Below are 20,509 nucleotides of genomic sequence, written 5' to 3'. Positions count from 1 at the left end.
TTCCTCTGGAACATACCCAAGGGCAGGTGCTATTCAAACTGTAGTGTAAATTAACTTTAAATAAAGTATTGTGGGTCTACTTCTGTTGGAGCTGAGAGTCAAATTTGCAGAAAAGGCCCATTTTTCAAATTCTGACAGTTAATGACAATCTTCCAGTTATCCCACTGTAGTCTGCATTCTTATGAGTCTTTAAAATCTTCAGATATGACTGCAATTCAAGATGCTAATCTTTGTTCATGTACTGCTGATAGGATCTTAACTCACAAACAAAACAGGCGGATTTTAGCAATGCTTGTATTTTTGTGTTTCTTCTCACCAGGAGATTATTGGACAAATTGCAGACTCATGAAGAGTGTAGCCAGTTGGTTTTTCTCCTTGTTCAAATTTTGACACCATCTTTAAAGAGTTGTTTAACTTTGCATTCAAATGTACCTGCTGGTCCTGGCCAAGAGAATCTCTTCCCTTTTTAGGCTCAGGAAGGAGCATTGTGTTGCTTGTTTTTTTTTTCCCTTTTGTGTTTTTCATATGTGAAGATTCCTACAGAACGTGCTCAGAGTGCCTGCTGGAAGTGGATGAAGGACCTGAGTGGGAAGTATGAGAGAAATTATTTATTCAGCTTAACCTACGGGGTGTCCACTTGGGAGGAGTGGATGATGGCAGATTCCTGTGTTCAAAGCTGCTCCTTTCCACCTCCATTCCTGACCTGAACTCTGCATACTACTCACGGCCAAGGTGGCTGTGATATAGCATCACTGCAACAGGAGCTGTTGGCTGCTCTGTGCTGGGCTCTTCCAAGCCTGGGGACAGCTGCCCAGGTGGCTGTCTTTTCTAGGGAGGAGGTGAGAGCACCAATGGAGTCCCAGGGCAGGTATCTTGTCTGCAAAGGCACTGGCAGACCACACCTCTGCAGCCAGGATGAGGTGGTCCATGGCGTTTGGATCAAGGCTGCCGCTGGAACAGCTAAGGCCTTATATAAAGGAGAACTGATCTGTCATCTGCCCTCTGCCAGAAGGCAAAACTTCTTTGTGTGCTTGCTTTCATACAGTTATGGGTAAATTCACCCTCTTTCTGCTACCTGAGGTTTGATAGAGGTAAGAGAAATGAGTGACCTATTTTCCAGCTTTAAAGGAAAATAAATGAAGTTGTCCTCAGGGCAGTGGAAGCAAAGGCTTTTGTATCAGCTGGAGTGTTGTGGGCAGGGCTGCCAGACTGAGCAAGGCTCCTCAGACCTGGCAGCCTCTTTCCCAGGGACTCCTCATCTCTGTGTTTCCTTTTATTGATATAAATAAAGAAAAATAATTGCATGGATGTGTCCAAGATAACTGTAGTCTGTCTCCATTGAGGCTGAGGAATCTGTTGGCAATTGGTGGCTTGTAGCAGTTCCTGCAGTACCTGGCAGGATCCACTTTCTGTCTGTGAGAACAAAAGCGTGAGAGGCATCTGGCTATGCCTGCCTTCAAGTATTTGGGGCTGGGCACATGTAGTTAGAGGAGGCTCAGGCTGGGGAGCTGCTCTTCCTTTTGGTCACTCCTAAATCAATGTTACTGTCAGTTTGAGTAGAAGCTAGTGTAGAGTAAATCAGCTCCTAGTGGAACAAACGGTCTAAAATTGCAGGCATGTGTCCCATTCCTATTGTAGGACTTCATTAGAGGTGGTGCAGCAGGTCTGTTGGCCTTCGGTCTGGTGCCCTCCTTCATCCTCCCGAAGGGCTTGGGGATGGTTTTGCTGGCAGCGGTCTGGGTTGTATACCCTGTGATTATAGAGTGTTGGGTGGGCAGCTGTGTGCTGTGTAGTAATTGAGAGCAGCTTTCAAATCCGGTTTTGCTTGTAAATTACAATGCCACTTTTCCCAAGTGAGAACCAGCAGCAAGTCTGAAGACCATAGAAGTCTGCTTCCATTACAGAAAGCAAAGTGGCTAGAGGCTGTGTGCCGGAGGAGGTGATGCACCTGAGCTTGACCCCCAAGTTTAACATGGATTTTATTTTAATAGTGTGTTGGGTTGCATATATACAGAACATCCAGCTTGAGTTATGGGCTTAAGTCAAGTCCTGCATCAGCCACATTTACCACTGGCTTGACCAGCATTTAGAGGGTGTACATGGCAAGAAGAGGGTAGGACATGCAGAAGTATAGAGCTTTACATACAGTGCTTGAATGTAATAAATGAAAGCATTTGGTCTGGCCTCAGTTATGCTTATCCAAACAAGCAAGGGGCTGAGTTAATCTTCCATAAAGACTGCAAACCATAGAATATCTTGAGGGACAGTGGTAAACTTTCGCATGCAGTTTCAAGGCCTAGGGGAATCTTCAGAAAAATTTCTGGGCACTTGAAGAGAGAAATCCTGTCTCTGTAAACTTTACTAGATTTTTGAATTGCCTTTGCTGCAGTGATGGTATAAGCGTAGGTCCTGCCCTTATTCCTAAAGCCTCCTTCTCAAATTAATTAGAGATTTTCTTAAGTTCTCAGTGGTCAGACTATGATGAAACTGTGGTTAGAGCTGTTCTGCTGAAGTTAGGTGTGTGCTGCAGGCTTGACCACTGTCTACCTGCATCTTGGGATTTTTAAATCTTCAAGATTTGAAAATTTCAAGATTTCTTCAAGTCTTCAAGATCTTGTCCAAGGGCACTTTTCACTGTCCTGAACCTCCAGTGCTCTGCATCCAGCAGAAATACTCCTCATCCTGTAGATCTTGCCCTGCCCTTGGTTCTCTGCACATGTGGTGTTTATTCTAGGTCTGATCAACTCATATGAAGTTCCAGCAAGACTTATTGTGCCAAGGAAATTCAACCATGTTCTCTCCAGCTCTTGCAGCACTTCACAGGCTGGTGTGCCCAGCCATGCCTGCATCCAGAGGAGGAGGCTGTGAGAGTAGCGTGTAGGATATGGAGCAAGGGAGACTCGTCTTGAGGGCCCACTGGGGTCAGCACCTCTGGGACAAGGAGGACATAGCAGCAAACTGTCCTGTCAGGTAAGCCCCAGTCACCTTTGCTGTTTGGACTATTGCATGATACAGATGATCTCACCTCCAGGAGTTGGTTTCAGCCATATCTTTATCTTTTCATAGAATGGCTTGGATTGGAAGGGACCTCAAGAATCATGAAGCTCCAACCCTACCATAGGCAGGGCCACTAATCACATTTAATACTAGACCAGGCTGCCCAGGGCCCCATCCAACCTTGAACACCTGCAGGGATGGGGCATCCACAGCCTCTTTGGGCAAAGCTGATGGCCTTTTGATGGCCTGGACCATATTTCCTGGCTGTGGTACCCTCTGAGTATCTCTGACTTGTCTCAGGCAGTCACATGTCACACACCTTGTTATGAAATGCACTGCTATCTGTATTTCTGCAAATTGTACTGAGTGCTGCAGACATGGCAGTGGTTTTGGGTAGAGTGTTGCTTGGTAAAGTAGTTGGTCTTGTGCTGCAGTCAGTGCTTCAGCATCTCAGAGAAACCGTCCTGACTTCTCAAGCTCTCTATTGTACTTGACTGTCTTGTATAGAATAATTTGGTCTTCTATCACATGTTGACAGGCATTCAGGATGTAAAATGAGGTTTTTCCTCCAGAGATCTAAAATAATTCTTCTACTACTACCACTGAGTCTCAGGGGGCCAAGTATCTCAACTTACTGTGGCACTAAATTGCATCTGATGGTGTTTTGGGCCTGTCTCTCACACAGCACTCAAACAATTGTTTTGGAGTTTTGCTTTATAAACGTAATTCTTAATGTTCAGAGTCAGCAGTTTAAAGCTTGCAGCTGCAAGGGAAAGAGCATTCAGATTATATTGATGAAAGGCAAAACATTGCAGCACAATTGGCAGATTTTTGCCAGAGAAGGTGATGCGTTACTTCTTTGTTTTGCAGACCTGATGGCACCACTACAGCCCAGACATCTCCTCAGAGAGTTACCATCAGTGTAAAGGTGAAGAAGAAGAAAAAAGAGCATTGATATGTGTGAAGTGCAAAAAGTGTAAAGACTTTTTGCAAAGGGTCTGAACCACTTCTTTGTGTCCGTTCTTCAGAATGAAGGTGAAGAGAAAGCACCGCCATGGCAATTAGGAGACTGAAAAGCATCTGGCATACTCTGTGCTGTGCACAGTCTCTGAACACCTTTCAGGGCTGTCCAAGGGGCCAGCACAACCTGGTGTTCTCTGTGGACGTGGCATACCATGGCCAAAACCAGGGAGCTCATTGTGAGGATGTCACTAGCCTGGAGGATTTTCCCCTTCCAGCAGAACAAGCTTCCCGGACACATAGTCTGTATCTCTTTGTGCTTGTTACACCTTCCAGAGGAGTTGTTTATACTGTACTGATACTGTTTATATTGAATAAATGCTTTCTTCAGTCTCTTTGTTGTGGTAACTGTTTCTGCTGAACTGGAAAAAAGTGGAGGGTACTTGCTTAAGCATTGTGGTGAGACATGATAGCGATTTTTTTTAATCTTTAATGAAATGTTTCTTTTGAAAAAAGTGTCTCCGCAGAATGAGGACACTTCTGCAGGAGCCAAATCAGAATCATCTTAATGTTCTTGGTTTGTATGAGGGACTTGAAGCAGTATTTTGTGCATCCCTGCAAGCTCCCCTGAGGATCAGCCCACTGTTATTTCAGAGTCAAGGAGCACAGCTGGCTGTGAGGTTTGAATGGTTCCTGCTATGTACTGAAGGAAGAAGCCCTTGTGCCTCTATCTTTGGAAGATTTTTAGCTGTTTGGGTTCATTTTCCACGCAGTGGGATATGTACAGTCAAAGATGTTTCTGGTGGAAATTGTTGGTGTGACTATGCTGACTACTTCTGCCACTTCAGGTGGTTCCTCAACAGAAAGCTGTGAAGAGAAACATCTCTTATGGCTTTCTATTGTAAGAAAATATAATGATTGGATTGTTACAATGAACTCTTGCATGATTATCATTTCTTCTGGTCTGCCTAGGTGAGACAAGTTGTTCTCATCTCCTCCTGAAAAGTCCAAGAATGTTTGAAGTATACAACTGTGACTTTCTAAACAGGGATAATTGTTTGAATTGTGACAGGGAGGATCCAATAATTTTACAGTTTGGTACAAAGACTAGAACTGAAGCATACGGAGTAGCATTTATACGTTTCTTCTTGAGCTGGGCTGGCTCATGGGCAGTGTGTTTGCTTTATTAACCCTGGCCAGATATGCCTTGACCCACAGCCTGAAATGATCCTCTTGGTCATGGGAGTTAAGTAGATGCTTTGCACTTGAGTGTGCTTGGGTTGTCTTGTAGTGGTGTGGTTTTTGTCAAGGTTCTTGGCATGAGAAGGGAACTGAAATGACTTTGCTTAAGACCACAGAGTGTAAATAACACTTCTGAAACCACTTCTAATCAGAGCAGCCTGACATGAGCAAATATTTTCAGAGCATCTTGTCTCTTTGATTTTGTACTCTTAGCAGTACATTGTAATACCTTGTATTCTTCAGATATCTCTTATTTCTTCCAATTGCCACCAGGTTGACATGGTTATTGTGTTGTTCTTTGGTAGACCAGATGTTCTGGTGCACATCTCAGTCCTACAGTTTTGTTTTTTTTTCCAGCCTGGATGTAAATGCTTATTCTTTAGCAATACCATTTGACTGAGTTGGTGAGAAAGAAAAAAAAGGCAGGGAAGTGAGGAGATCTGAAAGGTTTCCACCGTGATCCTCAGCACTGTTTGACAGAAAGCCTTCTTGGTCCTAAGGATTTTTGTAGACTCAGAGAAGAGTTCAGATAAGGCTACTTTTGGTTCTGTTGACTCTACGTGAAGGCTCCCATAGGGCAGAAAGTGAGAAGTGGATTCAGATGTACTCGAAAGACCTGGACCTACCAACTGCTTGTTATTTGAAGACTCCCTCTAGTAACAGCAAGTAAACAGAGGAGACCAAATTGTTTTTCTAATAGGGAAGTACTTTTGCGTGCTGAACCAAAACTGCAGCGTCTTGTAAGACTTAAATATCTTTAACCTGCCCAGTATATAGCTTTTAGTAGCTCTTTTGAGTATGTAGTTTGAGCAATAAGTTTGTTTGAAATCGGAACTCATTAATTTGAAAAGTTGTTGGGATCAAAATACTGGAGTAGAAATAATGATAGATATTTCACAAAGTATCTCAAGTATTTCAGTCCACGGGAAGTGTTGTGAAACCTGGGATTTCCTGTTCTTATTTAATTTTTTCAAAGGATAAATATTGAAATATTTGTAAAGGAAAGATACCAAGTGGAAAAGTGAACTGCTAGCAGAGCAGGAAGGTTACTGATCCTATAGCCAGCACAGATACTGTCTGTGCTTTGTGTCCCACTCATGAATGAAGTCAGTGCATTTCCCAAGGCAGAAAACCACCTCCATAATCTCCCTCCCATGTGGGAGCAGCCATGGTTGAATTACAAACCCTTCCTGGGCACAGGGACCTACGTGAGACAGAGCACACCAAAGCAGGCTGCCGAGGAGCCTTTTAGTTGTTCTTGTCACCAGCTATTTTAAGTAGCTTGTAATCGGTTGGATCCTGCTGAGTTTGGTTTCTACAGCTCCCTTCATTCCTCTAATTGTTTCTAAGGAATGGTATTTGTAATTACTTCAGGTTAGTGGAAGTTTAATTTACCAGTAGTGCCTTAACTGTAACCACTTTTTTCTATTAAGCTTGCTCAATTCATGTTTGTGATAGTTTTGGATGTTTTTGCAGGGAGACTATCTTCCTAACTCACTGTCTCCATAGCTGAACTAATACAACAATTTAACTCCAATCTGTTAAGCAGAGTGGTCTAACACCGTGCCTGTTGAACAATGATCTTCTCTGCTATGCTGGCGGGATGTGCCACACAGAGAAGCTGTTTTTTAATCACTCGGTTCTCTGAATCCCATTTCTGCATCAATTTCTCAAGGGCAGCTGGATAGAAGTAGTGGAATAGCAGAGCTACCACTGCATAATTTCACAGTGGTCGCCAAAGGAGTAGTGAATGAGTTTCATCTTTGTAAGCTAGGGCTGGAGCAGCATTAGATTATTGTATTTAGTATCTAAATGTTGAACACTCGAGCATTGTTTCTTGAGGCAGAATGATGCAGTTAGCTTGAAGGGGGAATGTTGAAAAGGAGGAGGGTGAAATAAAATAGCAATGGTTTTAATATAGTTCTAGATATTTATTTATTGGGATTTTTAATGGGTAAACTGTGTACAGGGCTGCTTGGTTATGTCTCACTTTTGGAAACCAGTTCTGTTTTCTTACCTTTTTTTTTTTTCTCTTGTGAAATGCCCACAGTCTTTGAGCTATTTCCCATACTTGCGGTGATGTTTATCCCATGCCTTTTCCTCCTGTTTCATATGCCCAGCATTATCACAGCTCTGCTGAATGAAGTCCCAGCCTAACTACAATATTAACCCTGAAAATCTGTTCATTTTCTCCCGAGCAGCCCTGGGCAGGATATACAGGAGAATGTGTCCAATTGAAAAACTACTACAGACTCCACAGTGCTGCGGTCTGCTAAATTGTTACAGGGCTGTGTTTTTCTGACAGCGAGAATCCTAGTAAGGGGAGTAACGCTGTCTATTCCATACAAGTTACAGAATTTATTTTTCTTTTTAGTCTCAGCTTTCTTTGTTGGCTCTTCAAATTGCTTGCCCGCTTTTGAGCACTGGAATGTGTTCCATACCCCACTGTGCACACTTTTATCCTCAGTCAGTATCATTTCTTGCCTTCTTATTTCCACTTTTCCAGTCATCATTTTTAATTTTTTCTTCATTATTTTGCTAAGTACCTTGCTGCAGATCAGTAACATCTTGGGTGGTGGTTGTACCACATAGCATTTATAGCAGACATTAGTTTTGCATAGCGTGTGTACCGTATTTTGTCTGGACTTGTCTTCATTGTGCTGCAGGCACCTCCTCAAGCAATTGTAGTAATTAAGAGTGGTATTTCTGCAAATTTATATTAACTTCTGCTTATGTAGAAACAGGGGGGGAAAAAAAAAGCAAAACAAGCAGCACTCCCCCCGACTCCAACATCTAGACTAGGCGTTTTTCTTCGTCTTCTTCATTTTTATCAGTATTTGACCAAAGCTTGCTTTTGTATATGAAAGAAAATTAGTTAAGTACCTTGTGGTTTATAGATGCCTTTTGTTACGTATTACTTGGATTTATTGTGCAACGCTGGCCTGTAAATCATTTCGGTTAGACGTTTACCTGGCTCACGTTGCCTTTATGGTTTGAATCTTTAACAGCCATGAAAAACATACATGTTTTCAACAGCGAAGGGCTTCGCCAGTCCAAATTCCCCGTAACTCTGCTTCGGCGAGGCTTAGTACCCAGCTCTGCGAGATGTTTACAAAGAAGCCATTAGGTTTTGCAGCTAAAAGACGTGTTGAAAGAACAAAGAGAGTTTTGTGATGAAGTGTATCTGACTTCTCACTGCTTTGCTTACCTTTTAAATGTAAAACTGCGTAATTTGCAAGGGCTTTTATTTCTCAGGGCATCTCTATAAGATTCCACCAGTGTGGAGCTTTCCTTCAGCAGAAAGCGCGGTCGTCCCAAAACCGCTCTCGAACGCATTTCTATTTTAATCCCCAGCTTTGAATACAGCCTGCCTTACTGGCTCGGGCAAATGGCTCTGCCCTGCCCCACCCCGCCGGGCGCGCAGACGAGGAGCACGCTGCTTGCTGGCATTACATCCCTGCCTTTGTGACTAAAAGTTGGTTTCATCAGCATCAGCTCCCGCTCCACTCGGGGAGCCCGCCTGCTTGGGGAAGCCACTCAGACCCGCCGCCTATGTGGGGCACGCAGAGGCAGCTCTCGCCATCCGTGTAACTTTTAAATGGAAGATGTCTTTCTCAAAGGCTGCCGATGTCCAGCGGTGTGCAGTGCGTGAACAGTTGACTAGTCCAGGTGTTTCTGCTTCTGTTTCCGTGCTATGTGAGTTGGAAATTCGAGAGAAGAGTGTGCAGAATGGAGGAGTTGAGGGTTCGTATTTCTCTTCTGACTGCATAGCAATGACTGAGGGCTTGGGAAGGAACATAAATTCTACCTGTGGGTTTTAATTAAAGAAAATAGTAATTGTTCTTAGTCTTTCTGTCTGCGGCTCGTGGTGCTTTTGTCAGAGACTTTATCAGCTCTGAAATACGAGAATGAGCTTCTTTCTCTTGTCTGTATGGGTCGTCTGTCATGAGCAGTGTTCAGGAGGAACTTGCTGTATCAAACGTGATTTCTACTTTGTGGGCTCGGTCACTGCATTTTGCCATGCTTTACCTCTTTGAAACGCAGCCAGTTAAGACTCTTACAGATGGATTGATTTTAAAAACTGCCAAAGATTTATCTGTGCTTTAATAAGATGAAAATGGTAAGCTGAGGCTACAAGACAGTGCTGTTGACTGGAGACTGTGGGTTTCTGCGAGGTTTTCAAGAAGATCATTAACCCGGGTCTATCTCTTCACAGGACAGTCGGCCCAATATGTCAAGACCTCTGATCACTAGATCCCCTGCATCTCCATTGAACAATCAAGGCATCCCCACTCCAGCACAACTCACAAAATCCAACGCACCAGTTCACATTGATGTGGGTGGGCACATGTATACCAGCAGCTTGGCCACGCTTACAAAATATCCTGATTCCAGGTAACTTTAAAAAGATTGTTCTGCATGTCTTTGGCAACTCCTTTTCTTCAATTTCATGCTTGGACGTCCTGGGGCTGTCTTAGAGCGATAAATTTAGTTCCTTTTGTTTCGAAATGAAATTAGGTTTCTTTGTTCATAGGAGGTTAGAGACTGACTTTTCTTTCTCTGATCCACTGTGTTTCAGGCAAATGGCATCTTTGCAGATCCCTGTGTTTACATACCATAACAAAGTAAAGAACATTGACTTTCTACCATAGTTTTTTTGCCATCCATTGCAGTGGCATCCATTCTGTGGTTTATTACAATCAAAAGCTGTACAAATACTGCATTTAAGTCCAAAGTTGGGGGTGTTGGGATATTTGTTTTTTCTCACTTTTTTTTCAACCTTTAACTTTTTTTTTTTTTTTTCGGTCTTTTGGAGACCTTTTTTCCTGTACTGTCAAAGTATACTCTTAGATGTGTCACATGAGGTTAGGTGTAACAAAACATAGGACAGCATTAACTTCATACTTTTTATAGCATCTTAGGACTTTTCAAATAATTAGACTCTTAATTCTCACATTCTCACTTTATATATCTTGTGAATGGAAAATATGTGGCTTTGGTAACTTAATGGAATTAAGCAATTAGAAAGCTTTTGAATGCATGAGTAAAGGGTTGTATGTATATAGAGTAGATGTAATAGAAGTGCAGTTTTAAGAAAATGGGTTCACTGAACATATAGTGTGGGAACATTTCATAGTTGTGGTGGCAGATAAACATGGCAGGATATTGTAATTCTAAAAGTGGCTATCAGAGGTTGATTGTGTCTGCAGCATTAGCCTATACCTACTATAGAAGGAAAACTTTTACCTTCATGGTCTTTCCTCACCAGCATATGAGTAGGGGTGGAAGAATTTTAAGCCACAACTTCCCTTTCTCCCCACCCACTTGTACTCCTCTTTCTCAGCTCTGCACTGCTGAGAAAGAAGCTCTGCATAGTATAGTCAGCGTAGGTCTATGGGTTCATAGGAGCAGAAGACCCAAAGGGGTCCCAATGCCCCCTTGATGTGTGACTTCTGCAGAGAGGTGGCTCAGTCTAACGGGACAGATGGATTAGTGCATGGGGGATTAGTGGGAGAAGAGCAGTGCAATCTATCAGATCCTTGGCCATAGGCATTTGGCAGCATTGTCACCTTATTAGCACTGAGATCGCTTTTTTTTGAATGATGATCACATAAATGATTTAAATGGCATTCTACATCACAATGAGACTTTTAATTCTTGTTTTGAGACCTAAAGAAATTAAAGAGAATCTTACAGTAAATGGAAGTACTCATGCTAGTCCATGATAGGATGTCTTGGTGGCATCCTGTCACTCTAGTTGAATCTCAGTTAAGTGGTTCATTTAGCAAGGACCCAGAAAGACAGAAAGATCCTTACTGCAATTCAAGCAAGCCAATTCTCCTTTTCTGCTTCACGAGCAATTCCCTCTATTAATTATTGTCCTATCACATGACTGATCTCCAGTGTCACCTTTGCTCATTATTTTGAGCTATTTTAGTAACAGCAATTCACAGCTGAAGCATTTATTTAGATAATTTCTTTTGTCTTGCTAAGCTTTTGTTTCCATCAGCTCTTTTTTACTGGGTTGTGGGGAATAATTTCATGAGTTTCCTGATCCCACAACACTAACTTGCCTTTTCAAAGGGCATAAGGTGCACTTCACGGAGTATAGTTTTGTTCTAAGAGTAGTTTTCACTGCTACTACTGCCTCTGCAGCATTGTCAGCATAGTTTTAAGTAGGACTGGAGGAGAGCTTCTAACACTAAGACCTGACAGTGACAGGAAGAGAATGTAAATAAAAGCATGTGAAAGAGAAACAGCTGGACACATGGCCTTTCTTTTGACACTTCTTCAAGGAAGGCCAGGCAGAGAGAAGTAATAGAAGCATTGCCAGACCACAGGCCTGCCTTAAGAGATTGAAGCAATGTCTGGAAAAACTCAAACTGTTCTTCGAAAATGGAACCCACCCACATCAAGAATTTTTCTTAGGACCTGGTTGTGTTCAGCTTCTAGGATTGGTTATTATCTAGCATTTCCTCTGTAGCTGGGGTAGTGACAGTGTCTGACAGTTGGGAAATGCCTTCTTGCTTTGTATGCCTTCTTGCAGTGCAGCAGGAGAGGCTGTTGCTATTAATGCGTGCAGCTTCTGTTTCCATGTTGAATTCACCAGGACAGCGTATTTCTTTTTCAGTGAAGAAACTGAAGTATATTTCCTAAGTGTTTAATGGCAGTGGAATTTAAACTTAATGCATTCTACATTCAGTTGAGTTATTGTAACACTTTAAAGTGGGAGCTCTGCCTCTAGTATCAAAGTCAGTTTAATAAATTAAACATTTTAAAGCTCTTCAAACATAATGTATAGAAAATCCAAACTCTAAGTTATAGTCATTCTGTTTCAAGTCGTTCTGACATGCATTTATGTCTCAGTTCTGACAGAAAGTGTCTTTTGAACCCCTTGATGAGTGAATAATTCCAGCACAGCTATTAGATTCTGGAATTCCCAGCTACTTCCAGAACTTGAGATATTTCTTTTTTAACATCAGTTAACATCAGCTTCAAAAGAACAATTACTAAACTCGTTTGGATGTCAAGACAGTGGCATAAAGCAATAAGCTGGCAATCACGGTACTGTAGTTTGTTTTTTGCCTATGAGATCTTAACAATTTATTTCCAGCGTTGTGCACGTGTGTGTATGGTGAGTTATAGATGCTAATTACCCAGTAATGTTTGGACCTTAGTACAGATTGTTCCTCAGAGCCTGACCTGGTCAGTCTGTATTCAGCAGACTTTTTTAGCACTGAGTTACTCTAGTCCAAAGTTTTGGTCAACTTTGTTTAATGTTTTCTTTTTCTACCAATATCACATTTGTGAATGAGATCAAAACTATGGCAGGGTCTCACAGATCTTTTTTGGGTGAGTTGAAGCCTCCTGAGGCTCACTGTCACATGAAGTATTGCTTCAAGAATAAGGTCTTGATTATCTTGCCTGAAAGAGTACTGCTCCAGGGATGAGTCAAAGCATAGGTTGCAGGCTCCAGCATCTAACAGGTTGAGACACGAAAGTCATTAGGCTCCTGACTCGTATTACATGTAGTCTAAGGGCCAGAAGCCTAAAATGAACCTTTCATCTGTGGGCCAGGTACCAGAGTCATCTTTCTTTGTAAGATTGAAAGGGTGATATCCAAAGCAGCAGTTTTGGAGTCACTATGACTTGCCAGTGTGGAGGAGACCCATCCTGATAGAGCACTTTGCTTGGGAGCGTGTATTGTTCCTTCATCTTTTGGATTTAATAACAACTGATCTTGTTCCTCTCCATTCTCTTCTTCTTGAACAATACAATGGGAATTGGAAAGGGTTCCTTAACTAGTACCAGGTAAAGTTTTGCAGTTTGCAGGTTACATTTTCCATAATTCTTTTGTTAGATCCCTGAAAGCAATTTATAATTTGGTATTAAAATTCGTACTGACAGATATCTATCCTTTCCTCCAAAGAGAACCTAGGAAAGATTAGAAAAGCATCTTGCTGCTGATGCTGTCTCTGTCCCTTCCTATGGAAAGACCACTGTGGGCTTCCCTCAAATGTTCATACAAAGAACACAAGGAATTGAGGCCTAATTGAATTCTGGTCAAAGGCTAGTACCATGAAGCAATTCAGCAGACAAGCAGCTTATCTTGTGCTGGTTTGAACTGAGTAAGCCTGGAATGAAAATTTCTGAAGCTGAAATAATGCTTACATTTCATTAAAAAAAATAAAAATCAGCAGTATAGAATTTAGGGGATCCCAGCTTATATTCCTGCTGTCCTCACAAGGAAGATCCCATATGATCATTGCATTGCATCAGCAGGCTTCAGGATCTCCCAAGACATCAGTGAGAGCATGCCTCAGACGTGATCTCATGCAGCTGAATAACACAATTTGCCAGAGCTAAGCTTCATGAAGAGGCAATTGGAATCAGTGTGTTTGCCAATAGGACCTAATGTAAGGTCAGTTTGCTGGAAAAAAAAAAGTAGTTTTCTTTTAATGCTTGTGCAGGGACAGATGTCCTTTTGTGCACCTCCCACCAAGAAGACGGTAAGTTGTGATGCATTCTCCTATGTGCAGACTGTTCCTCAGTTGTTAACCAATGGTTATGCATATATCTATGTGAGCAAACCAAACAATGCTGTTTGTACTCTGTGAGGAGTCCTGTGGTTTTGGAATTTGTTTGTTTTGAACTAGATTGTGCAGGATATTTCATAACACACTGTTATCTATTAAGAATTTGGGTGCACCGTTTTATTTGTGTTTTTAATTGCTTTTTTTTTTGCAAAGGAAGTTTTTCAGAAATTAGTCTGTTTTCGACAGCCCAGAGTAAGCCTCATGGTTTTTATTCTGGAGAAGATGGGTACCCTTTCTCATGGTCACCAAGGAGTCTGAGAAAACCAGGTTGAGGTTTTAGTAGAGATCTGATTATGAGCAGAGGAAGCACAAGCCTGTTAGTTCTGATTGTTGAACTTAAGCAGCTTAGTCACCTTCTCTTAGTGCATTATCATCTTGCATAAGATCAAACCCTTTGCTTGGAGATGGCATTTCTACACCTCTAAGCTTTTATGCTGTCTGTATGGTAAGTACCAAAAGGTTTTGTGCACCAGGCTAAGACAAAGTCAAACAACTGTCACGACTAAATGGAAAAATGTTTGACTTTGATCGTATGGGAATCAGCTCTCTGATATCTGCTATCGACTGTATCAGCAGTGTGGTCTATTACAAGTTCAAAGCATATGAAATTCTACTTAGTACTGTCCAAGTCACACAGTACAAACCTTTGCATAATTCCAAAACATCAAATTGCCACATCCTGTATTCTCAGTGTAGAGTTGAAAGATTTCATTAAAAGCATTATATATTTTTTCCTTCTACAATCTGTTGGGGCATCTGTTTGCATTGCTACATCTCCCATCTTGAGTTACTCCCTGCATATGAAGGTGGGTTCTTCTTGAATAGCATTTCACAATTCTTCCAAATTTCTGCCCAGGGCTATTTCAGGTTTTCATATTAACCAATCCATTCATGTCCCAGTTTTCTTACCCAATCTTCCCTCTCAGCCCTCAGGGAAATTAAATTTCACACACCTGGATCTAGTTAGGACACTGACTTTTTTTTTTGGTTGGTGAGAGTTTCTTTTGCATCAGTAGCACAAAATTACTTAGGAGAATGCCCAGACTGTCCTTGACCTTTACTGGCAGGTTGGGAACAGGGCTTATCTATCCTTAGGTAGATATGTAACCTATCCCATAGGTTACATATGGACCTCCAGTGATATACTCTTGACAACACTGTTCACTTGTTTCAGAGCTTTGGCAGATTCTGCTGTCTGAATACTGTTCACAGAAGAAGACACTGTCTTTGCCCTGAGTACGTACTTCTGCAGTTTGCAGCACCATGCTGGAGGCTTCTTTTTAGATAGGAAGTTTGTTGTGGTGGGGCTGTTTCACACTTTGCATAGCACTGCCTCTGCAACACCGTCATGAGAGTAGTTGTGCTACCCATTTCCTACTCACCTTGGATGGTACCTTTCAAACTATTGTCACATGATGCTAGTAGTTCAAAAACAATAAATACAAAATCTTCTAATTATGTGCTTTTTGTTTGTTTGTTTATTTGCTTTTTGCTGTTTTTCTGTTTTTATGGAAATGCTAATAGAATGGGAATTATTACGTCCTTCTTCCAGTCCTCTTATTTGTGTTCATCTTCTTTGAAGAAGTATCTGTATCAATGGAACTATTTGGTGATCTTTCTAGAGTAGCATCATCAAAGCTGGTGAGCTAATACTTCTTAAATCACCATACTAAAGATCTTGTACAGTTTTCTTGCTTCTGCAGGCTGTAAAGAGCCAACTCCCTGAAGAGCTTTGAACATAGTTATGCACTAGCTCAGGCAGTTTCCTTGATTCGAGTGGTCCAGGCAGCATTTTTTTTTTTTTTTTTTTTTTAGTATTTTGTAACATTCCTAGAAAGATATGGATAGAAAAGGTAGGTATTGGCTCAGTTTCATTTTTGTTATCTAGCCTGGCTTGCTCGTCTAGTTACTCACCTTTTATATTTTATCCTTTGATAGCTGTATGATATTGTGGTAAGTGAAAAAGTTTGGGATATGAAAATACGTTGAGACCATCACTGACTTGTTCTGTGGCCCAAGATAATTGACTTAACTTTGAGGTTTTGTTGCTTCCTGTCAAAGTTAACAAAAAAAGCAATTTGTAAAATGCTTTGGGATGATGATTGAAAGTGTGAAAGATTGCTAACTCTATGTGTAAATGTTTATAGATACCAGAAGCTGTGCTAGAAACAGCTGACGATGTTGGAATCATCAGGAGCGTGTATCAGTAAAAAATGAAATGCTGATTCAGAAAGACCATATGGAGTACAGTTAGTCCAACATTGTTTAAAACTTTTGTGCTGTCATCTGCTGTTTCTTACTCCTAGGCTGCTGGTCTGTGCTTTGTTCTGGTCGCTGTAACCAACTATACAAATCTGGGGGAAAATAGAACAGTGAATGATAGTGTATTCCATGCCTATTTCAAGAAATTTATAGTATTTTCGCAACTGATATTGTGAAGAGAAATCTTTTGTAACACACGTCTGTCAATAAAGAGCTCAGAGGGGTATTTTCTGGTTGAAGATTAATTGTATCTCTAGGTGCATATATTGAGCTCAAGATACATATTGACCTCACTTTGTCTCAATTAATGATCACCACGGGTCAGACATCACTGTCACCTTGGTAGGAGTGAATATTTTCTGAATCTTAGTCCTGTACTATGTTTGCCTTGCAAGGTCAGCAAGTCATTGCTTTTGCTTGTGGCTAGTGACTGGGTGAAAGAAACAGTGTCATCAGTTTAGCAGGTTTTCATATTGTGTGGTCAGTAGATGGTAGTGAGTAATCACTGAACCATCGAGCTCATGTCTTTATGTTTTAAGTGTTACTAAAATTGTTTTGATATATTAGTTGTTTGGTCGATTAAAAATGGTGTTTTCTACTTGTTATATGCTTGTGTACTCAAATATCTAATAGAATAGTGAAATCAAGATAGTGGATAGTGGGCACATGGAGACTGATAAGAAGTAAATGTATGAACTTCGTATTGCAGGGTTCATGCTTTTATCCATGGCTGCATGAGTATGGTAGTGCAGATGGAAATATTCAGGATAATAAATCTGTATATTCAGGAGTGTTACAAAGCGAAATGTTTTGTCCCCTTATTTCTGAGGCTAGTAGTCCTCTGAGTCAGCAGATCTCTGTCTTGAGAGAAAAGAAGGTTGGAATCCATATTGTCAGCAGGGTTCAGAGGTCTGTTTACCAGTAGGCCTATGTGAGGTCGCATGGTTTGGATCGAGATGGCAATCAAAAAGAGGAGGGATGTCAGTAACTACTTTTGTAGGGTCTGTACATTGAGAAATCTTCTCTTTGCCAAGACTTGATACTAGCTCCATGATTGGAAATGTTTAGTGAGGAGCAGTTTGTTGTAGCATTTGGACTTCTGTGCTCAGTAGCATGGCTTCATAAACCAGCCTAAAGGCATCCAAGCAGTATTTCTCATTTGAAATAGCCAAGAAAATTCTCAGGAAAAATAAAAGAGTGCTGAGTCTGTGGGTTGTGCTTTTCTGATAAGGACAAGCCCATTAGAAACTGAGGTGGCTGCTTCCTGCTTGGCAGTGAAGGATTTGGCTTATTGGTCATTCTGGTTGGGTCTAGATCTCAGTAACAGCCTTAAGGCTCACTGCTTTGCTTTGTCTTTTGCTGTACCCAATTCTTGCACTCAGGAACCTCTCTGTTAGCATTAGATTCAGATCCTGCTCCTGCATAAGTGATGTGTGCTTCATTGGTCTTTCATAAATTGCAGTGCAGTTGCTAAGCAAATTGGTGTCTCATATAGGTAGGTAGGTAACTGCTGAAGTAAACTTTTGGCTTCCAGTTTCACCATCAACACCAAGCCACCTATTGGGTTTGGAGCTTTAGGACATAGATTCTGATTTCCGTCTTATTTCTTTCTGGTAACAGTCAACTTTCCTGATGGATTTCATGTATACAAGCCTGTTTGCCATTTGGGGATATGTTTGTATAGAAATTTGGGAAAACTGTTTAGGTTATCTGCATTCTTTCTAATACAAACAAGGGTTATGCATTAAACTGTGTTGGCCTGGGGGTTGTCACCTGTTCCTGTTACGAGAGCATGCCCTCTAACTTAGCTGGTTTAGAGTGTATTCAAATGCAGGTGTGTCATAACCAGACACCTGTCATCTGACGAGATTTAGTTCTCCTTTGTCATTCATTCTCAGTCTTTATTTCCTCTCAGTCTTTAGCTTTCAGTATGTTGCAGTCTCTTCAGCTGCATCTTCAATCCCTTTTCAGCTCCGAGCACTGAGCCTAACTTTGTCACCTGAATTCCCTCCTTGCTTTTGTGTCACTTCTTCTTCACCTACATTTTTCTGTCTCTGTCAGAAGGAATTGAAGCTCACAAAGGTCAAAACTGATCTTGACCTGATCAGATCAAGGCACATCGTTTGCTTCTTGTCCATTACTCTCCATGCACCCTTGGGTCTCTGGCTTCTGTTAATGATGAGCTTCCTGAGAGGACTTAAACAGCCAGCATATTTTATGGCTATCTCATATAATGCTTTCGCTTGTAGTAACAGCAGTTCAGAGGATGCTGTGAGACACATTGATATTGATCTCTTCCATTGAATCTTTGAATTGGTAATCAGAATAATGTATTACCAGCTGTGGTGTGTGTGTTAGACCCGGCACCGTTGTCTCTGGACTTCATTTGGACAATTCTCCAGGCTTTTTTGAGGCACTTTCTGCTTGCCTCAAGATGTGAGATGTGAGGGGCTCCTATAACAGTTTGAAGGCGTTTAAGCTGAGCTTGGAACTGATTCTTGTGGTCTGCTTTGAAGGGAATTTAGGAACGCAGTGGTCACCTTTGCAGCCAGTCCTGCTGTGCAGCATGGTCAGTGGAGACTCAAAGCAGTATGGTACAACATTCTTCCTGGACTCGTTTATCCTGCTTCCAGCTAACTCAGCTGAGCTGCCTCGGGTACCCAAGCTAATTACTGCAGACCGATCTTCTGTATTTCTGTGCACCACTGCGTTTTGCAGTACAGGCACTCAGTAAAAGGAGAGCAACACTGGCAACTCAGTTTTTGTGAATCAACTTTGTGAGGATGTAAAAGAAGTGGAAGGGAAGGGTAATAGAAAGATACAGATACATTTTTTTACATGAGATGGCAGACCAAAGCAATATTAAATGCAGCGGGAGCATACTTCAGTAGTTCATCAATTTATAAAGACAAAGATTAATTCTACTTCCTCGACCTCAGTGGGTTTTCATGTTAAAATGTGACTTGTCTGTCAGTCAAATGGTAGGCATAATTGTTCTTTAAGTGACCTATTAAAATGCCATTCCTTTTAATTAAAATTTGTATTTGTGCTCTTGCGCAGCCTGTATCCAAACTGTTAAAGCCCTTCTTGTGCAAGGTGCATTGCAGGTAGGGAGCTGTGGGACACGCATAAAACGAGAGGAGTGACGAATGTCCCAGTGCAGCAAAATGAGGCTTGCCTTCGGCTCCAGCTGGCGGGGAGGGAGATGGAGGGATAAGAAGCATCTCCCAGTACCGCACCCAAGCTCTCTGCTCCTTGCCTAAGACATTGCTCGTAGTTACTACTTGTGGCATAGAAAGTTGTAGTATAGAGCATTTCCCATAAGTGTGTCACTTCAGAGCAAATGATAGATTACGTTCTTCCACGCCCCAAAAGTATTCTTTGTGCTGTAATTAAAAAAATAAACGTTGCAACATTGAATTGGAAATATTTTCTGCCATACAGTGAATTTGTTTTGTTAGGTTGCCTGGGTGTAATTGCAACAATGTCAGGGTATTAAAACCTTGTCACGAGGTAATGGTTTCCTGCTGCTACACAGTGCCAAGGACTGCTTTGCTTAGCAGCAATATTGCTGTTTATCTCCATCAGTGGTGATTATTTTGCTTCTGTGGAACTTTTTTTGCTTATTTTGTTGCCCATATGCATGCTATAAACTACAGCTGTGAGCCAATGCTAACCACAGACCTTCAAGAGTGGGAAGCAGTGCCATGCCAGAGCACAGCAGGACTGGAGATGCTCCCAGATTGCCCAAACTTGTAAGCGATCTGAGGGGAGGCCTCCCAAAATGGAGCTTCACCGGCCCCTCTTGCCCACCTCAAAATTGATTCTTCTTAAACAGTTCAGAGGGCCCTGGGGGCCTCATGGCTTGCATAAAAAATGAAAGCCCTTCCTGTCTTAGAGCAGTGCATGCAGTCAATAACAAAGGAGAAAAATGATCTTTTAAGTGTATCCCATTGAATCCATTATCTTGAGGGCCCGTGTGCAATGCTTCATCAAAACATCATCATCTGGGTGATACATGGGGAGGGAGCGAGGCAGTGTTCAGGGAATTCAGAGAAGCATCTGTGGTACAGTCAGTGCCACAGGACAGGCTAAATATGATGCGAGCCAGAAAATGAGAGCTGCAACAAAACTGATATGTTCCTCTTTATAACAAATGGATTTCATATTATACATATTTGAGACACAAACAAATTGTTCAGGAAAAGTTTGGAATGCTTCTTGTGTAGGTAGGAAAGTCCTACTGGGCATCTCTTACAATAATTGCTCTGTTTTAGATCAGAATACAAACTTTCTGATTTTGGGGGGATTTTTTTGCATCACAGTGATAATGTAAGGGAGGAAAGAAAAAAAAAAAGAGTGTTTGATGCACTGTCAGTGCATTCTATTCTTGTTTTGTCAGGTTGTCAATGGGTGAGACTGACTATCATGAGCTAAATTGGTGCTGAACT

At 41.6% G+C, this 20,509-nt stretch overlaps 1 protein-coding gene across 3 annotated transcripts in view; it reads left to right on the top strand.

Annotated features, from left to right (window-relative positions):
• The window catches only part of KCTD1 (potassium channel tetramerization domain containing 1), a 66,405-nt gene that overhangs the window by 24,152 nt on the left and 21,744 nt on the right, over positions 1 to 20,509 (top strand). The window contains exons 1-2 of one of the 3 annotated variants that reach the window (XM_085220927.1): positions 8,599 to 8,895; positions 9,416 to 9,594. In XM_085220927.1, coding sequence (XP_085077053.1) covers positions 9,431 to 9,594 — 164 coding nt within the window. In that variant the 5' untranslated portion in view covers positions 8,599 to 8,895; positions 9,416 to 9,430. Of the gene's footprint in view, positions 1 to 8,598; positions 8,944 to 9,415; positions 9,595 to 20,509 lie in introns of those variants that run through there. The other 2 variants (XM_085220926.1, XM_085220925.1) reach the window with 2 other exon arrangements.

Source organism: Meleagris gallopavo, chromosome 3, assembly GCF_905368555.1.
Source record: "Meleagris gallopavo chromosome 3, MGAL_WU_HG_1.1, whole genome shotgun sequence".
NCBI classification, from domain to species: domain Eukaryota; kingdom Metazoa; phylum Chordata; class Aves; order Galliformes; family Phasianidae; genus Meleagris; species Meleagris gallopavo.
This window is presented reverse-complemented; position numbering and strand designations above follow the sequence as displayed.